Source organism: Indicator indicator, chromosome 38 (assembly GCF_027791375.1).
Source record: "Indicator indicator isolate 239-I01 chromosome 38, UM_Iind_1.1, whole genome shotgun sequence".
Taxonomy (NCBI): Eukaryota; Metazoa; Chordata; class Aves; order Piciformes; family Indicatoridae; genus Indicator; species Indicator indicator.
Genome location: NC_072047.1, coordinates 2,880,617 through 2,897,741, shown reverse-complemented (window position 1 = coordinate 2,897,741; position 17,125 = coordinate 2,880,617). Strand labels below are relative to the sequence as shown.

Sequence of the window (17,125 nt, the reverse complement as noted above, 5' to 3'; positions counted from 1 at the left end):
ACAACCCCAAACCCCCCAAAACCCCAACTCAGCTGCACAGCAGAACAAGTCCCAACAGATCTGCTGTTGCCCAGAGGCCTGCACAGGCTGACAACAGAATTAAGGCTTTGTTTTCAAGTAAAAAAAAAAAAAAAAAAAAAAAAAAAAAAATCGAAGTTCTACAGGAGCTTAACTCAACCTAAGCACCCAGCATGGAGCAGAGGAGCCCCAGCATGGAGCAGAGCAGGCAGCAGCCTGTGAGAACAGAACAACTAAGGTGTTGCTACACCATGGAGCAGAGGACTCCAGCATCGAGCAGACAGGAGCAGCCTGTGAGACCAGAGGCACCAAGGTGTTGATGCTCCACCATGGAGTAAAGAGCATGAGGCAGGAGGAGTGTAGGTAGCCTATGGGAACAGGACCACCAAGGTGCTGATGCTACACCATGGAGCAGAGAACATCAGCACAGGTCAGACAGGAGCTGCCTGTGAGAACAGGACCAAGGTGTTGGTGTTACACCATAGAGTAAAGAAAGACTTCAGCATGAGGCAGGAGGAGTGTAGGTAGCCCATGAGAACAGAGCCACCAAGGTGTTGGTGTTACACCATGGAGTAAAGAAAGACTTCAGCATGAGGCAGGAGGAGTGTAGGTAGCCCATGAGAACAGAGCCACCAAGGTGTTGCTACACCACGGAGCAGAGAACTTCATTCAGCATGAGGCAGATAGGATCTGTGCAGGCAGCCTGTGAGACCAGAACCACCAAGGTGTTGCTACACCATGGAGCAGAGGACTTCAGCACAGGTCAGACAGGAGCTGCCTGTGAGAGCAGGACCAAGGTGTTGCTGTTACACCATGGAGTACAGGACTTCAGCACGAGGAGTGTAAGTAGCCCATGAGAACAGAGCCACCAAGGTGTTGGTGTTACACCATGGAGCAGAGGACTCCAGCATGAGGCAGAAGCAGCCTGTGAGACCAGAACCACCAAGGTGTTGCTACACCACAGAGGAGAGGACTCCAGCACAAGTCAGATAGGAGCTGCCTATGAGAGCAAAGCCAGCAAGGTGTTGGTGCTACACCATGGAGCAGAGGACTCCAGCACAGGTCAGACAGGAGCAGCCTGTGAGAACAGGACCACCAAGATGTTGATGCTACACCAAGGAGCAGTGCTGAGCTGCCCCTGGGATTGGTACCACCACCCCCAGCCCCCAGGGCAGCTGCACACATCCCAGGCTCCCACAGCTGCTGCCTCATCCCTCCAGGAGGAGCAGGGCAGGCATCTAGAGCTGGCTTCAAGAGCAAGCAGCTTGAGCAGGCCAGGAGTGGAGCTGCAGAGTCCTCAGCAGAGCTGCTGTGCTTATGCCTCTCTCAGCTGCTGCTCTTTCACCTCCAGAGGAGGCAATTCCACTGCCAATAAACACAAGGATTGCATTTTCCTCTGGGCCTGTGGAGGAGTCAGGTTGGAATCTGTGCTCAGTGCCACGGAGGGTCCCCAGGTTAAGCACTTAATGCCTCCAGCTCTTTGGGTTTCAGCAGCTTCTTGGTAGCAATGATTGTGTTCTTCATCAGCATGGCCACTGTCATGGGCCCAACCCCCCCAGGCACGGGGGTGATGAAGCTGGCTTTCTTCCTCACCCCTGCAGGGAGCAAAGGAGAGCTTAGGCATGCAGACAACAGCAGAGTGAAGCTAGAACCACTCCAACACTGCTCAGGGTCACAGAGTCACAGCTCAGAGGATGTCAGGGGTTGGAAGGGAGCTCTGGAGGGCTTCCAGTCCAAGCCCCTGCCAGAGCAGGACCACAGAATCCAGCACAGGTCACACAGGAACACATCCAGACAGGGCTGCAAAGGCTCCAGGCAAGGAGACTCCACAACCTCTCTGGGCAGCCTGCTCCAGGCCTCTGGGAGCCTCCCAGTGCAGAAGTTCCTCCTCCTGCTGAGCTGGAACCTCCTGTGCTGCAGTTTCCATCCAGTGCCCCTTGGCCTAGCCCAGGGTGCAAGTGAGCAGAGCCTGGCCCCTGCCTCCTGCCCCCCAGCCCTCAGCTCTTGAGAGACATTGAGCAGATCCCTCTCAGCCTTCTCCTCTCCACACTCACCACCCCCAGGGCTCTCAGCCTCTCCTCCCCAGGCACTGCTCCAGGCCCTTCAGCATCCTTGGAGCCCTCCCTTGGACTCTCTCCAGCAGATCCCTGTCCCTCCTGAACTGGGGAGCCCAGAGCTGGATGCAGTATTCCTTCAACAGCATCCATTGGAGAGTAGGAACTTCTCCAGGTGGACTTTCCCCTCCCTGTCCATCCCTGCTCCTGAGGAAGATCCACTGCTCATGCTGAGAGAAAAGCAAAAAAGTCCAAGATGTGGATTTTTGGCACAGAAATAAAAGTCACAAAGCAGGAGGCTCCAAGAAAGCTGAGGAGGGACTTTTGAGGGTGTCAGGGAGTGATGGGACTGGGGGGATGGAGCAAAACTAGAAGTGGGGAGATTGAGATTGGATGTTAGGAAGAAGTTGTTCCCCATGAGGGTGGTGAGAGACTGGCACAGGTTGCCCAGGGAGGTGGTGGAAGCCTCATCCCTGGAGGTTTTTGCAGCCAGGTTGGAGGTGGCTGTGAGCAACCTGCTGTGGTGTGAGGTGTCCCTGCCCATGGCAGGGGTTGGGACTGGCTGAGCCTTGAGCTCCCTTCCAACCCTGACCATTCTGTGAGGGCTTCACCATGGCCTTGAGGGCATCCACAACGAGCTCAGAACATCCAACCTCTCTCTCTTCCAGGAGGACACTCCAGGGTGCAACCAGCACCCAGAGGAGCAGGACTCTGATCACAAACACACATCTGGGCACTGCTATGACTAAGTGGTGAGGAAGGCCAAGAGAAGAGCAAGGCCAGAGGGTAGGTCCTGAATGGAAGCAGGAGGAAGAGCAGAAATTGGGGCAACAACTCAGGCTGAGTCTCCTGTGCCCCACAGGACACAACCTCCCCCAGAGGCAGGGCAGGGCAGCTGCACACCTGCACATTGGATGCACCTTGAAGGGCTGCATGCTCCATGCAGAAGGACCTTGGAGCCCTGGTGGACAATTAAGTCATTGTTACAATTAATTCTCCCTGGGGCAGCAAGGTGCCCTCATGGCCAAAGAGGCAATGGGCTCCTGGGCTGCATGAGGAAGAGTGTGGCCAGCAGGGCAAGGGAGGTTCTCCTCACCCTCTGTTCTGCCCTGCTGAGGCCACAGCTGGAGTCCTGGGCCCAGTTCTGGGCTCCCCACTTCAAGAGGGAGAAGGAACTGCTGGAGAGAGAGTCAAGAGGAGGCTATGAGGATGATGAAGGGACTTGGAACATCTGTGAGGAGCAAGGGCTGAGAGCCCTGGGGCTGTTGAGCCTGGAGGGGAGCAGCCCCAGAGGGGATCTGAGCAATGGTTGCCAATATCTGAAGGGTGGAGTCAAGAAGGTGCCAGGCCCTGCTCAGTGGTGCCCAGGGACAGCACAAGGGGCACAAGCTGGCACCCAGGAGGTTCCATCTGAAGAGAAGGAGAAAGTTGTTTGGTGTTGGAGGGTACTGGAGGCCTGGAGCAGGCTGCCCAGAGAGGTTGTGGAGTCTCCTCCTCTGGAGACTTTCAAGATCCATCTGGATGCATTCCTGTGTGCCCTGCCCTGGCAGGGGGAGCTTGAACTCCATCTCCAGAGGTCCCTTCCAGCACTTACCACTCCGTGATTCTGATTCTATTCACCTGCTCAGTCAGGCACATGAACCAAGGCTTTCTCCTCCCCTTCCCAGCACCCAGAATGTTTCATCCTCAGGGAACCACCTGCAGAACCTTTCCATACCTTCAAAATCCACATCCCCAACCAGCTTGGCTTTGGCAGTGATGGGATCCTGCACTCTGGTGATGCCCACATCAATAACTGCAGCTCCTTCTTTGATCATGTCAGCAGTGATCAGGTTGGGGATGCCTGTGGGAAGGGAACAGGGGCATGGGGGTGTTGTTTTGGACCACCAGGGGCTTCCTGCTTCGTGAAGTGGTTGGACTCCCTGGCCTCAAGCCTCTTTTCCAATCTCAGTGTTCAGAGGAGATGTAAACCAACCCCTAGTTGTCTAATCCAGGCCAACCCCTGAGCTGGGGACAGTTCTTTAACATCTTGATCAGTGATCTGGACAAGATTGAGGCTCCCTCAGCCACATGTGCAGCTGGCACCAAGCTGGGTGGTGGAGCTGAGCTGCTGGAAAGTTGGAGGCTCTGCAGAGGGAGCTGCCAGGCTGGGTGGATGTGCCAAGGCCAAGGGGATGAGGTTCAATAAGGCCAAGGGCTGGGTCCTGCCCTTGGGGCACAACAACCCCAGGAAGGCTCCAGGCTGGAAAGTGCCTGCTGGGAAAGGCCCTGGGGATGCTGGGTGGCAGCAGCTGGAGAGGAGCCAGGGGGTGCCCAGGTGGGCAAGAAGGACACCAGCAGCCTGGCCTGGAGCAGCAGTGGTGTGGGCAGCAGGAGCAGGGCAGGGATTGTGCCCCTGGGCTGGGCACTGGGGAGGCCACAGCTTGAGTGCTGGGGGCAGGGTTGGGCTCCTGGCTCCAAGCAGGACCTTGAGGGCTGGAGCAGGGCCAGGGAAGGGCAAGAAAGGTGGGGAAGGGTCTGGAGAAGAGGGCTGGGGAGGAGCAACTGAGGGAGCTGGGGAGAAGGAGGCTGAGGGGAGACCTTCTGGCTCTGTCCAGCTCCCTGAGAGGAGGCTGGAGCCAGGTGGGGGTTGGGCTCTTCTGCCAAGGAACAAGGGACAGGACAAGAGGAAAAGGCCTTAAGGTGCCCCAGGGCAGGTTTAGGTTGGAGATTAGAAGAAACTTCTTCCCTGAAAGAGTTGTCAGATACTGGCCCAGGCTGCCCAGGAGGTGGTAGAATCTTCATCCCTGGGGGCATTTCAAAGCCACAGAACTGTGGTGCTGAGGGCCATGGTTTGGATTCAATCTTTAAGGTCTTTTCCAACTAAAACCACTCCATGATCCTAACATGCAGGACAACCAGGTGGTTGTCTGCTAACCTCAGAGGGTGAAGAACTGGAATCCACCCCCAGAAAGCATTCAGCAAAGCAGCTGGGACCAAAGCAACCTCTCCACCTCCAAAGCTTCTCCCCGCCCCTTGCCCTGTGGCTGTGTTTGATCACAGCTCCAGCAACATTTCTGCACTGCCCTGAGGCAGCAGCAAGCTGGAGCAGCATCCAGGAGTACCACAGCCCAGCCTGGCAGAGCCACCAGCTCCACCCCAGGGCTGAAAAACCCCCAGTGATGGGGTGGGGAGCAGCTGCCTGGGGCTAAGCCATCCTCTGAGGCTGGGGTGTGTCTGTCTGCTTGGTGCCTGATACCACACTTGAGCTGCCTGCACTCATTCCCACCCTCTGCTGAATTAATTCCTTCAGCTGAGTCTTCTTCTGCTCTGCTGACCACCTCAGGGGGGCTCACAGACCCCAGCTGCCAGCAGCACTTCTGCCATTGTTCCATCCACTGCCACCTTCACCACCACCTCTAACCCTTCCAGCACTTTGTCTCTTCATGCCAACCCCATTTTTCTCTTAGAATCAGAGAATTGTCAGGGTTGGAAGGAACCTCAAGGCTCAGCCAGTCCCAGCCCCCCTGCCATGGGCAGGGACACCTCACACCACAGCAGGTTGCTCACAGCCACCTCCAGCCTGGCTGCAAAAACCTCCAGGGATGAGGCTTCCACCACCTCCCTGGGCAACCTCTGCCAGTCTCTCACCACCCTCCTGGGGAAGAGCTTCTTCCTAACATCCAATCTGAATCTCCCCACTTCTAGTTTTGTTCCATTCCCCCCAGTCCTATCACTCCCTGACACCCTCAAAAGTCCCTCCCCAGCTTTCTTGGAGCCCCCTTCAGATCCTGGAAGGCCACAAGAAGGTCTCCTGGGAGGCTTCTCCTCTCCAGCCTGCACAACCCCAACTCTCTCAGGCTGTCTCCAGAGCAGAGCAGCTCCAGCCCTCTGCTCATCCTTCTGGCCCTTCTCTGGACACCTTCCAGCCCCTCCAGATCCTTCCTGGAACAGAGGCTCCAGAACTGGACACAGAGCTCCAGGTGTGGTCTGAGCAGAGTGGAGCAGAGGGGCAGAATCCCCTCCCTGGACCTGCTGGCCTCCCTCAGGCTCACATCCAGCTTTTGCTGCCACATCCCAAATCACTTTGGCACCTCCATGCCAAGGGTACAGCCTGGAGAAGACACCTCCAGGTGGTTCCTTGCTGCTCTGCAGCTGCCACTGCAGCTGTGCCTCAGCTTTGATTGTCCTTGGGCAAGCAGATGCTCTCTTGGATGGGTTTTTCCTGCCCTCCCCCCACAAATACACATCTGCAGGTACAACAGAACCTCTGCAGCTGGTCTCCAGCTTGCTGCCACACCAAGCCCTCCTGCCAGCTGTTTATTTTACATTTCAACCAGCTCTGCTGCTGGAGAGAAGGCTCTCAGGAGACCTTCTTGTGGCCTTCCAGGATCTGGAGGGGGCTACAAGAAAGCTGGGGAGGGACTTTTGAAGGTGTCAAGGAGGTATAGGACTAGGGGGGATGGAACAAAACTAGAAGGGGGGAGGTTCAGAGTGGATGTTAGGAAGAAGCTTTCCACCATGAGGGTGGTGAGAGACTGGCAGAGGTTGCCCAGGGAGGTGGTGGAAGCCTCATCCCTGGAGGTTTTTGCAGCTAGGCTGGAGGTGGCTGTGAGCAACCTGCTGTGGTGTGAGGTGTCCCTGCCCATGGCAGGGGGGTTGGGACTGGCTGAGCCTTGAGGTCCCTTCCAGCCCTGACAATTCTGATTCCATGATCAAGCTCCTGGGCCACAGGCCACAGTGGCTACCTCAAGCAGCTCCTCACCTGCTCTTCTGGCCTTCAGCCAGCCACCTGCCTGGAGAGGCTGAACACCACCAGGATCATCCCCTGCACGTCAGGACCACCATAGAAGCTTCCCACCCCCCTCCCTGCCTCAGAGCTCTGCTGTCAGAGCCAGGCCTCACCTGCTGCTGCCACCACGATGTCAGCTCTGCTTGTGTGCTGCTTCAGCTGCTCCTTGGGAGTGTAGCGGTGGGAGATGGTCACTGTGGCATCTCCTGCAGGGGGGCTCATGGAACTTGAACCCACAACACCCAAACCCAGACCCTTCTCCTCCCACCTCCGCCTTCCCCTCTCCCCCCGCCTTCCCCTCTCCCCTTTCCTTCCTCCTCACCCCACCTCCACCTTCCCCTCTCCCCCTCCTCCCACCTCCACCCTCTCCCCTTTCCTTCCTCCCATGCATTTCTCAGGATCATTAAAGCTGGAGGATAAACCCCAGGGAAGAGCCTACAAAGGCAGAGGGAGGGATTGGGTAGGGAAGAGGGCAGGGACTCACTGAAGGAGTCTCCAAAGCATTACAGGAGTCCCAGGAGGGATTTAAAAGCCAGGGAGATGTGGTGCTGAGGGACATGGCTTGGCAGTGGACTTGCAAGCGTTGGGTTACTGGTTGGACTCTGTGGTCTTGGATGTCTTTCTCCAGACCAAATGATTCAGCCTTAACTGCTCAGCCTTGACCACAGCCCACACCAAATGGGCCATGAGAGGCCTTAAAACCCCTCCTGGGACTGGGTTTGGGAGCCTAGAGAGGACAATGTGCCAGGCTGAAGGGGTTTGCTGCCACACAGGCTCCAAGCCCCCTGGGCTCCTACCTCCGGGGCGCTCATGCCTGCCGTCGGTGTGCAGCAGCATGGCGATGGGCATGCCCACATTCTTCGACCTGCCAGCCACCACCACGTTCCTCCCCAGAGTGGGGATGCCTGCAGAGGACAAGGAGGAGGAAGTCTGAAACCACAACAGCTGAAGCAGTGCCCAGAATCAAAGAATTAGCGAGGCTGGAAAAGACCTCTGAGGTCATCGAGTCCCAGCCCGTGACCTAACACCACCACACAGCAGCAAAGCAATGCTCAGCTGCTCTCCCAGAGCCAACCCCAGCAATAAGAAGAGCAAGGAGGTTGTTTCTGCTCCAGGAAAGGGTTGGAAGGAGCTCTGGAAAGGGCTGGAAAGCATAGAATCACAGAATCAGGGAGGCTGGAAAAGACCTCTGAGATCATCGAGTCCCAGCCTGTGACCTAGCACCACCACAGCAGCTAAGCAATGCTCAGATGAAAATCATTCAGGCTTCAGCTACCACGCAGGAGGTTGGTACAAAACTGCTACAAAAGGAAGTGGAGTTGCCAAGTTCTTCACAGCAGTGAGGGGAGTAGGTAATCTGTGGTGCTTCTCTCACCACCTTTTTTTTTCCCCTCCCCTTAAGGGGGACCTGAACCAGAAGGAAAGAAAAAAAAAACCAGAATTCACTATAAATAGGAAATTGCCTTCAAGGCTGCAGCAGGCTCAGCTATGTACAGAGGGTTGGGATCTGTCCCACACCAAGGTTCAGACCAGATGCAATGTTCAGCTGCTCTCCCACAGCCCACCCCAGCAATGCAGCTGGGAGAAAGAGCAAGAAGGTTGTTCCTGTTCCAGGGAAGGGTTGGAAGGGGCTCTGGGAAGCATAGAATCACAGAGTCACGGAAGCAGGGAGGCTGGGAAAGACCTCTGAGATCATCAAGTCCCAGCCTGTGGCCCAACACCACCACAGCAGCTAAGCCCTGCCACCAAGTGCCACATCCAAGCTTTCCTTAAACACCTCCAGGGATGGTGACTCCACCACCCCCCTGGACAGTGCATCCCAGTGCCTAATTCCCCTTTCAGTCAGGAACTGCTGCCTCATATCCAGCCTAAACCCCCTTTCAGTCAGGAACTGCTGCCTCATATCCAGCCTAAACCCCCTTTCAGTCAGGAACTGCTGCCTCATATCCAGCCTAAACCCCCTTTCAGTCAGGAACTGCTGCCTCATATCCAGCCTAAACCCCCTTTCAGTCAGGAACTGCTGCCTCATATCCAGCCTAAACCCCCTTTCAGTCAGGAACTGCTGCCTCATATCCAGCCTAAACCCCCTTTCAGTCAGGAACTGCTGCCTCATATCCAGCCTAAACCCCCTTTCAGTCAGGAACTGCTGCCTCATATCCAGCCTAAACCCCCTTTCAGTCAGGAACTGCTGCCTCATATCCAGCCTAAACCCCCTTTCAGTCAGGAACTGCTGCCTCATATCCAGCCTAAACCCCCTTTCAGTCAGGAACTGCTGCCTCATATCCAGCCTAAACCCCCTTTCAGTCAGGAACTGCTGCCTCATATCCAGCCTAAACCCCCTTTCAGTCAGGAACTGCTGCCTCATATCCAGCCTAAACCCCCTTTCAGTCAGGAACTGCTGCCTCATATCCAGCCTAAACCCCCTTTCAGTCAGGAACTGCTTCCTCATATCCAGCCTAAACCCCCTTTCAGTCAGGAACTGCTTGCTGCCTCATATCCAGCCTAAACCCCCTTTCAGTCAGGAACTGCTTCCTCATATCCAGCCTAAACCCCCTTTCAGTCAGGAACTGCTTCCTCATATCCAGCCTAAACCCCCTTTCAGTCAGGAACTGCTGCCTCATATCCAGCCTAAACCCCCTTTCAGTCAGGAACTGCTGCCTCATATCCAGCCTAAACCCCCTTTCAGTCAGGAACTGCTGCCTCATATCCAGCCTAAACCCCCTTTCAGTCAGGAACTGCTGCCTCATATCCAGCCTAAACCCCCTTTCAGTCAGGAATTGCTGCCTCATATCCAGCCTAAACCCCCTTTCAGTCAGGAATTGCTGCCTCATATCCAGCCTAAACCCCCTTTCAGTCAGGAATTGCTGCCTCATATCCAGCCTAAACCCCCTTTCAGTCAGGAATTGCTTCCTCATATCCAGCCTAAACCCCCTTTCAGTCAGGAATTGCTTCCTCATATCCAGCCTAAACCCCCTTTCAGTCAGGAATTGCTTCCTCATATCCAGCCTAAACCCCCTTTCAGTCAGGAATTGCTTCCTCATATCCAGCCTAAACCCCCTTTCAGTCAGGAATTGCTTCCTCATATCCAGCCTAAACCCCCTTTCAGTCAGGAATTGCTTCCTCATATCCAGCCTAAACCCCCTTTCAGTCAGGAATTGCTTCCTCATATCCAGCCTAAACCCCCTTTCAGTCAGGAATTGCTTCCTCATATCCAGCCTAAACCCTTTCTGTTGCTTCTTAATACCCAACCTAAACCCTTTCAGTCAGGAAAGGCCTCCTAATATCCAGCCTAAACCCTTTCAAGTCAGGAATTGCTTCCTCATATCCACCCTAAGCCTCCCCTGGCACAGCTTCAGGCCATGCCCTCTTGTCCTGGCACAAGTTGCCAGGGAGCAGAGCCTGACTACAAGGATAGGACAAGGAGCAATGGATCTAAACTACAGCACAGGAGGTTCCACCTCAACATGAAGAGGAACTTCTGCACTGAGGGTCACAGAGCCCTGGAGCAGGCTGCCCAGAGAGGTTGTGGAGTCTCCTTGTCTGGAGCCTTTCCAGCCCTGTCTGGATGTGTTCCTGTGCTGGATTCTCTGCTTCTGCTCTGGCAGGGGGTTGGACTCAGCGACTTTCAGAGGTCCCTTCCAAACCCTAACACCCTGTGAGCTGTGATCCAGCCAGAAAAAAGGAGTCACAGGAGTGGATTTGAGAATATTCCTTCAGCCCAGTATTTCTGAACCACAGCAGGGCTTGGCCCACGGGGGAGAAAACTCCTTTGAAAGCCTCCTCAGCACCCTGGCGCTGCTGGAAAGAAAAGCTGCTGAGAGCTGGGCCAGAGGCAAATCCAGCACAGTGCCCAGGCCGGCTGCCACGTTCAGCCAGCTGGCAACCAGCAGGAGCAGACAAAAAAAAAAAAAAAGCTGGCAGCTCACCAGTTCTCTTGATGATCTCCCAGACCCCCCAGGGGGTGGCTGGCAGCATGGAGTCCTGGTCCAGGCACATTCTGCCCACGTTGATGACGTGGAAGCCGTCGACGTCCTTGTCCGGGCTGACGGCGTTGCAGATCCGGCGCTCCTCGATGTGTCCTGGGAGACAACCAAAACCTCTCACCCCAAAGACCCAGCCCAAAACCACTCTCACACAGCCCTGGGGCCTGATCAATCACAACCTTCAGGGTTTGGATGCTACCTGAGGCTTGCAGCAAGCTCAAGGCTAGCACAGAAGGGGACTAGAAGCAGCTGGGACTACAGTGTCAGCAGGGACGTTCCAGGAGCCAGCAATGTGCCCTCAGGGACAAGATGGCAAAGGGTCTCCTGGGGGGTATGAAGAAGAGTGTGGCCAGCAGGGCAAGGGAGGTTCTCCTCCCCCTCTGCTTTGCCCACATCTGGAGTCCTGGGCCCAGTTCTGGGCTCCCCAGTTCAAGAAACAGGGAACTGCTGGAGAGAGTCCAGCTCTGGAGATGCTGAAGAGCCTGGAGTAGCTCTGTGAGGAGGAAAGGCTGAGAGCCCTGGGGGTGGAAGAGAGACCTCCCACCAGCCCAGGTTCCCCACCCAACCTGGCCTTCAACACCTCCATGGAGGAGGCATCCACAGCCTCCCTGGGTAACCTGTTCCAGTGTCTCCCCACCCTTCTTTCTTCCTCATCTCCAGTCTCAAACCTTGCCACAGCCCAGTGCCACCTCTCCTGTCACAGCAGAGCCCCTGTGCTGCTTTTTGGGACATGGAAACCCCCAAAAAGCTTTGAGTAAGAAGGAAATGGATGGAGATGCAGCTACTCACCAGGCAGAGGAAGCTGTACCAGGAGGCCATCCACATCAGCATCGTTATTCAGTTTGCTGATCAGATCCAGCAGCTCCTCTTCAGTGATGGAAGCTGGCCTGAGGATGGTTTCACTGCTGATTCCTGCAGGTGACCAGCAAAAGAGCCAAGTGTGCACAAGGAGGAGAGGAACCTCCTTAAGCCATGTGGAGTTCAGCTGCCCTATTTCATTGCTCTACCAAATCCAACAAGGACACACTGAGGACTGTGTGTGGGCACAAAGAGCACCTTCAAGGCTGGAGACCTGCACAGGCCTCTGAGTTATGGTTTAGAATGGGTTGGATTGGAAGTGACCTCAAAGATCATCCAGTTCCAATGCCCTGCCATGGGCAGGGACACCTCCCACCAGCCCAGCTTGCCCAAGGCCTCATCCAGCCTGGCCTTGAGCACCTCCAGGGAGGAGGCAGCCACAACCTCCCTGGGAATCCTGTTCCAGTCTCTCCCCACCCTCACTGGAAAGAATTTCTTCCTCATCTCCAATCTCAATCTCCCCTCTCCCAGCTCAAAGCCATTGTCCCTCACCCTGGCACTCCAAGCCCTTATCAGGAATCCCTCCCCAGCTCCCCTGTAGTTGCTTCAGGTACTGGAAGGCTGCTTTAAGTTCTCCCTGGAGCCTTCTCTTCTCCAAAGAGCATTAATATCAGTTTAGTGACCTCAGAAAGACCTTCTGAGTACAGGAAGGGCTTGGAGAAACCCAACCTAAGTGTGCTAGAGTGAAGATACAACCACACAGCCCTGGAGGTGATCCAGAAACCTGTGGCCATGGCACTTGGGGCCAAGGTTTAATGGCCACAGCAGTGTTGGGTTGCTGGTTGGGCTCGATCTTGGAGGCCTTTCCTAACCAAGACAATTGCATGATTTGGAAACAGTCATTTACTCCATTTTTTTTTTTTTTTGGACCTACCAACATCAGCAGCTGCTCTGGTTTTGTTCAGCACATAGGAGTGGCTGGCTGGGTTCTCACCCACCAGGACGACGCTGAGGTGAGGTCTCTTGTTTCCGGCTGCAACCAACTGCTCCACCTCCTGCCTGACCTCCTGCCTGATCTGCCGAGCCAGCTTCCTCCCCGAGATCACCACTGCCTCATCTCTGTGACACAGAAAGTGTTACCAGAGCAGTCAGCCTTGGTGGGACATGCAAATCCGAGTTCTGACCAGCCAAAACAGCTCTAAGTCAGGGCAGAAACAGGATCACAGCCCAGAGGATGTTAGGGGTTGGAAGGGACCTCCCAAAGATCATCAAGGCCAAGCCCCCTGCCAGAGCAGGAGCACAGAATCCAGCACAGGTCACACAGGAACACATCCAGACAGGGTTGCAAAGGCTCCAGACAAGGAGACTCCACAACCTCTCTGGGCAGCCTGCTCCAGGCCTCTGGGAGCCTCCCAGTGCAGAAGTTCCTCCTCCTGCTGAGCTGCAACCTCCTGTGCTGCAGTTTCCATCCAGTGCCCCTTGGCCTAGCCCAGGGTGCAAGTGAGCAGAGCCTGGCCCCTGCCTCCTGCCCCCCAGCCCTCAGCTCTTGAGAGACATTGAGCAGATCCCTCTCAGCCTTCTCCTCTCCACACTCACCACCCCCAGGGCTCTCAACCTCTCCTCCCCAGGCACTGCTCCAGGCCCTTCAGCATCCTTGGAGCCCTCCCTTGGACTCTCTCCAGCAGATCCCTCTTCCTCCTGAACTGGGGAGACCAGAGCTGGATGCAATATTCCAGCTGTGGCCTCAGCAGGGCAGAGCAGAGGGGGAAGAGAACCTCCCTGGCTCTGCTGAATGCCCCCCAGGACCCCATTGGCCTTCTTGGCCCCCAGGGCTCATTGCTGTCCCATGCAGAACTTGTTGCCCACCAGGACCCTTTCAGTGGAGTTCCATGCAAGCCATTTGCAGCTTTACTGCAAACCGGGTTCAACAACAAAGCTCAGTCTTGGAAGAATCATTTTGGTTGGAAAAGACCTTCAAGATCATCCAGTCCAACCATTCTCTAACTCTACCAAGCCTGAGGTTAAGCCATCCCCCTCAGCAGCACATCTCTGCAGCTTTGAAACACCTCCAGGGATAGGGATTAAACCACCTCCCTGGGCTGCCTGGGCCAGTGTTGGGCTGCTTGGAAAGTTGGAGGCTACAGAGGGAGCTGTCAGGCTGGGTGGATGTGCCAAAGCCAAGGGGATGAGGTTCAACAAGACCAAGGGCTGGGTCCTGCCCTTGGGTCATAACAACCCTAGGAAGGCTCCAGGCTGGAAAGTGCCTGCTGGGAAAGGCCTTGGGAGTGCTGGGTGGCAGCAGCTGGAGCTGAGCCAGGGGGTGCCCAGGTGGGCAAGAAGGGCACCAGCAGCCTGGCCTGGAGCAGCAGTGGTGTGGGCAGCAGGAGCAGGGCAGGGATTGTGCCCCTGGGCTGGGCACTGGGGAGGCCACAGCTTGAGTGCTGGGGGCAGGGTTGGGCTCCTGGCTGCAAGAAGGACCTTGAGGGCTGGAGCAGGGCCAGGGAAGGGCAAGAAAGGTGGGGAAGGGTCTGGAGAACAGGGCTGAGGGACCTGGGGGTGTTGAGCCTGGAGAAGAAGAGACTGAGGTTGAGCCTGGAGAAGAAGAGACTGAGGTTGAGCCTGGAGAAGAAGAGACTGAGGGGAAACCTTCTGGCTCTCAACAACTCCCTGAAAGGAGACTAGAGCCAGGTGGGGGTTGGGCCTAGTACTAAGTAATAAGAAAAGAGGAAATGGCCCCAGGTTGCCCCAGGGGAGGCTTAGGTTGGGAGTAAGAAGAAAATTCTTCACTGAAAGGGTTCTCAAACAGTGGAAAAAGTTTCCTCAGAAAGGTGGTTGAATCCCCACCCCTGGAGGTGTTTCAGAGGTGCAGAGATGTGGTGCTGAGGGCCATGGTTCAGCCTCAGACTTGGCAGAGAATGGTTGAAGTGGATAATCTTAATGGTCTTTACCAACCAAAACCCTTCTGTGACTCTGTGATCTAGCTGGAGAAAGGACATTCATCTGTTTGAACCACGTCAGAACAGCTCCTCACAGACATTCCTGATCTAAACTGGGAACTGGAATATCCAGACAGGGCGAGATGCATTCCAGGGAACTGGACACCCTGCAGCATATGGAAAGGCTGCCTTGACCTACAGCCAGCTGGGAGGCCACAGCTGCCTGTCCCTGCTCAACAGGCTGTCCAAATTCTTCATGCTTGGCTTCTTCCTTTCAGGTTATCACCAGAATATTTATTTAAGATCATTCCCATTCATTACTCCCTTGGTGAGAGGATTCACCTGCACAAGCTCCCCTCCTAGGCTTCCCCACAGCATTGAAGTCTTGCCTTGACAAGCCCCTCACACCCCAGTGACCCCAATTTCTGAGCTGGAGCAGGCAAAGATGCTCCCCCCACAACATTCCCAGCATTTATGGTGCCTCCTGGAGTCACCAACCCTTTTCTGAAGCAATCACAACTCCAAAAGCTACCCGGCTTGCCACAGGGTTCCAGGAGACAACTGGATCCACAGGGAAAAGCCCCACAGCACCAAGGGCAGCTTCCACCTCTCCCTGCACCACCCTGAACTGTTGTGGTTTCTCCTCAAAAATCCATCAGCTGCCTGCTGTACAGACCTCCCCCTGCCAGGAGCCTGCATCAAGGCCAGCACTGCAGCTTTCTGACCTTCTTTATGTACAATCCTGATCCCAGAGCTCTGGGGAAGCTGCTATGGGGGATGAGTGTCACCACCTCCAGCCCCACACTCCCAGCCCAGGTAGGGAAAGCTTTTGTCCAGATTTTTAGAGAGGCAGAGGATCTTTTGTGCTTCCTTAATCCCTGCCCTACCCAAATATGTAATTTTCCCCCATTTACTGGGAATTAAACATTACTTCATCCCTAGTCACAATGGCCCCAGTCAAACCCATTTAGCAACAACCAGTACAAACCCACAGCAGACCAGCAGAGCACAGTGGCTCTCCAAGACTTATTTTAAATTTAGAGCTAAACCTGTCCTGAAGTACCAGATGTAAAAGGAACTGAGTGTCAAAAGTCGGGAGGCCGGGGGGGGCAAAAAAAAGAAAAAATCATTAAATCAGAGATCCCTCATGCCAAGAGCCCACCCAAATCTCCCCCTTGTATAAGCCTGAGGTCCTAGGGGATGGAGAGAAGCATCAGCCCCGCTGTGAGCTACAAGGAGGCCAAAACAAGAGCTGGGAGACCTGTTCAGAGCAGGTCCCAGAAGAGAAACCACAGCACTGGGGAAGCAGCAATTCCCCCCAGGGCTGCTGGGCTGCAGTGGGTGCTGCGGAAGCGGAAGGGGAAAGCCACGCTGGTGCCCGGGTGGGATGCTCGGGGGTCGCCGGTCCCTCTCATCCCCCTTAAAAGCGAGGGGAGCTCGGAGCTGGACCCCGAGAGGCTCCACTTTGGGGCGGGGGAACCAGGAGAGCCGGTGCCCGAGAACAGCCCAACACACACCATGCAAGGCGGGCGCGGGATTTCATCAGCCTGCACCGCCCGGGGCGGCCGCTGGGGGCCCGCCTCATTCATTCCCGGGACCGGTAAACGGGATTGCTACGCTGGACGGGCGGATGGATGGGAAGGGGGTGACAGGCGGGACCAGACCGACCCTCCTCCTCACCCCACCCCGTATGGGGACTGCGCGGAGGGCACAGGCGGACACCGACTCCCTCCTTCTATAACCTCCCCGCCCAGGCTGAGGTTCAGAGTGGAGCATGCTGGGCCGTACCTGGGCGAGCTGAGATGCAGGCGGCGGGCGCGGGGCCGCAGCGCGACGCAGCCCAAGGAGCGGAGCGAGCAGAGCGCGGTTGCCATGGCAGCGGCGGAGCAACGGTGGGCGACAAGGGACACACGACAGGAGACGGCAACGCTCCCCTCCGCCCGCTGCCTTATATAGAGCTGAGGAGTCGCCCCCCCCCCCCCCCCCCCCCCCCCCGTCCCTCCCCGCGGGCGGCAAAAGCCAATCAAAGTGGAGAGCGGCGCGGGGGGGAGAGGTGAATGGTCGTTGGGGTCGCCGGGGGCGGGACGGAGAGCAAATTCCTCGGCTGCGATTGGGGTAGAGGGAGAGAGGCGCTGGGGGAGGGCGGGGTGTGATTGGTGGAGGGGCGGGACTTTTCCGCCCTAATTGGGCACGGCGGCGCTCATTGGCTGGGCCCGGGATGAAAGGGACTGCAAGAGAGACTGAGGGTTGCGTGAGACGGAGGTGAGCTTCGGGTTAGGGCAGGGGGGTCGGGATTGGGAGTTTGGAACCGAGGGTGGTGTCAGGGATGGGGTCCCCTCCGGGACTCGGACTGGGGTCGGTGTTAGGGATGGGAGTCACAGCTGAGGGTCAGGTTTAGGAGTTGGGGTCAGAGTGGGGTTAGGGTTGAGAGGAAGAATGGGAATAGGGCTGGGATCAAGGTTAGGGCTGGGGTTGGAGCTGGGACTGGAGTCAGGATTAGGGATGGAAACAGGGATAAGGATTGAGGGTCAGGTTTAGAACTAGGGATTGTGGTTGGAGTTAGGG

General features: G+C 56.1%; 1 protein-coding gene across 1 annotated transcript; it reads right to left on the bottom strand.

Annotated features, from left to right (window-relative positions):
* Positions 1-1,473: 1,473 nt before the first annotated feature.
* MTHFD2 (methylenetetrahydrofolate dehydrogenase (NADP+ dependent) 2, methenyltetrahydrofolate cyclohydrolase) lies at positions 1,474-16,434 on the bottom strand. Its single transcript, XM_054396654.1, has 8 exons — positions 16,349-16,434; positions 12,559-12,743; positions 11,616-11,738; positions 10,770-10,922; positions 7,641-7,748; positions 6,957-7,049; positions 3,790-3,915; positions 1,474-1,613 (listed from the first exon to the last, which is right to left on the bottom strand). The coding sequence occupies exons 1-8, from the start codon at positions 16,432-16,434 to the stop codon at positions 1,474-1,476; spliced, it is 1,014 nt and encodes a 337-aa protein (XP_054252629.1).
* Between the last annotated feature and the right edge of the window lie 691 nt (positions 16,435-17,125).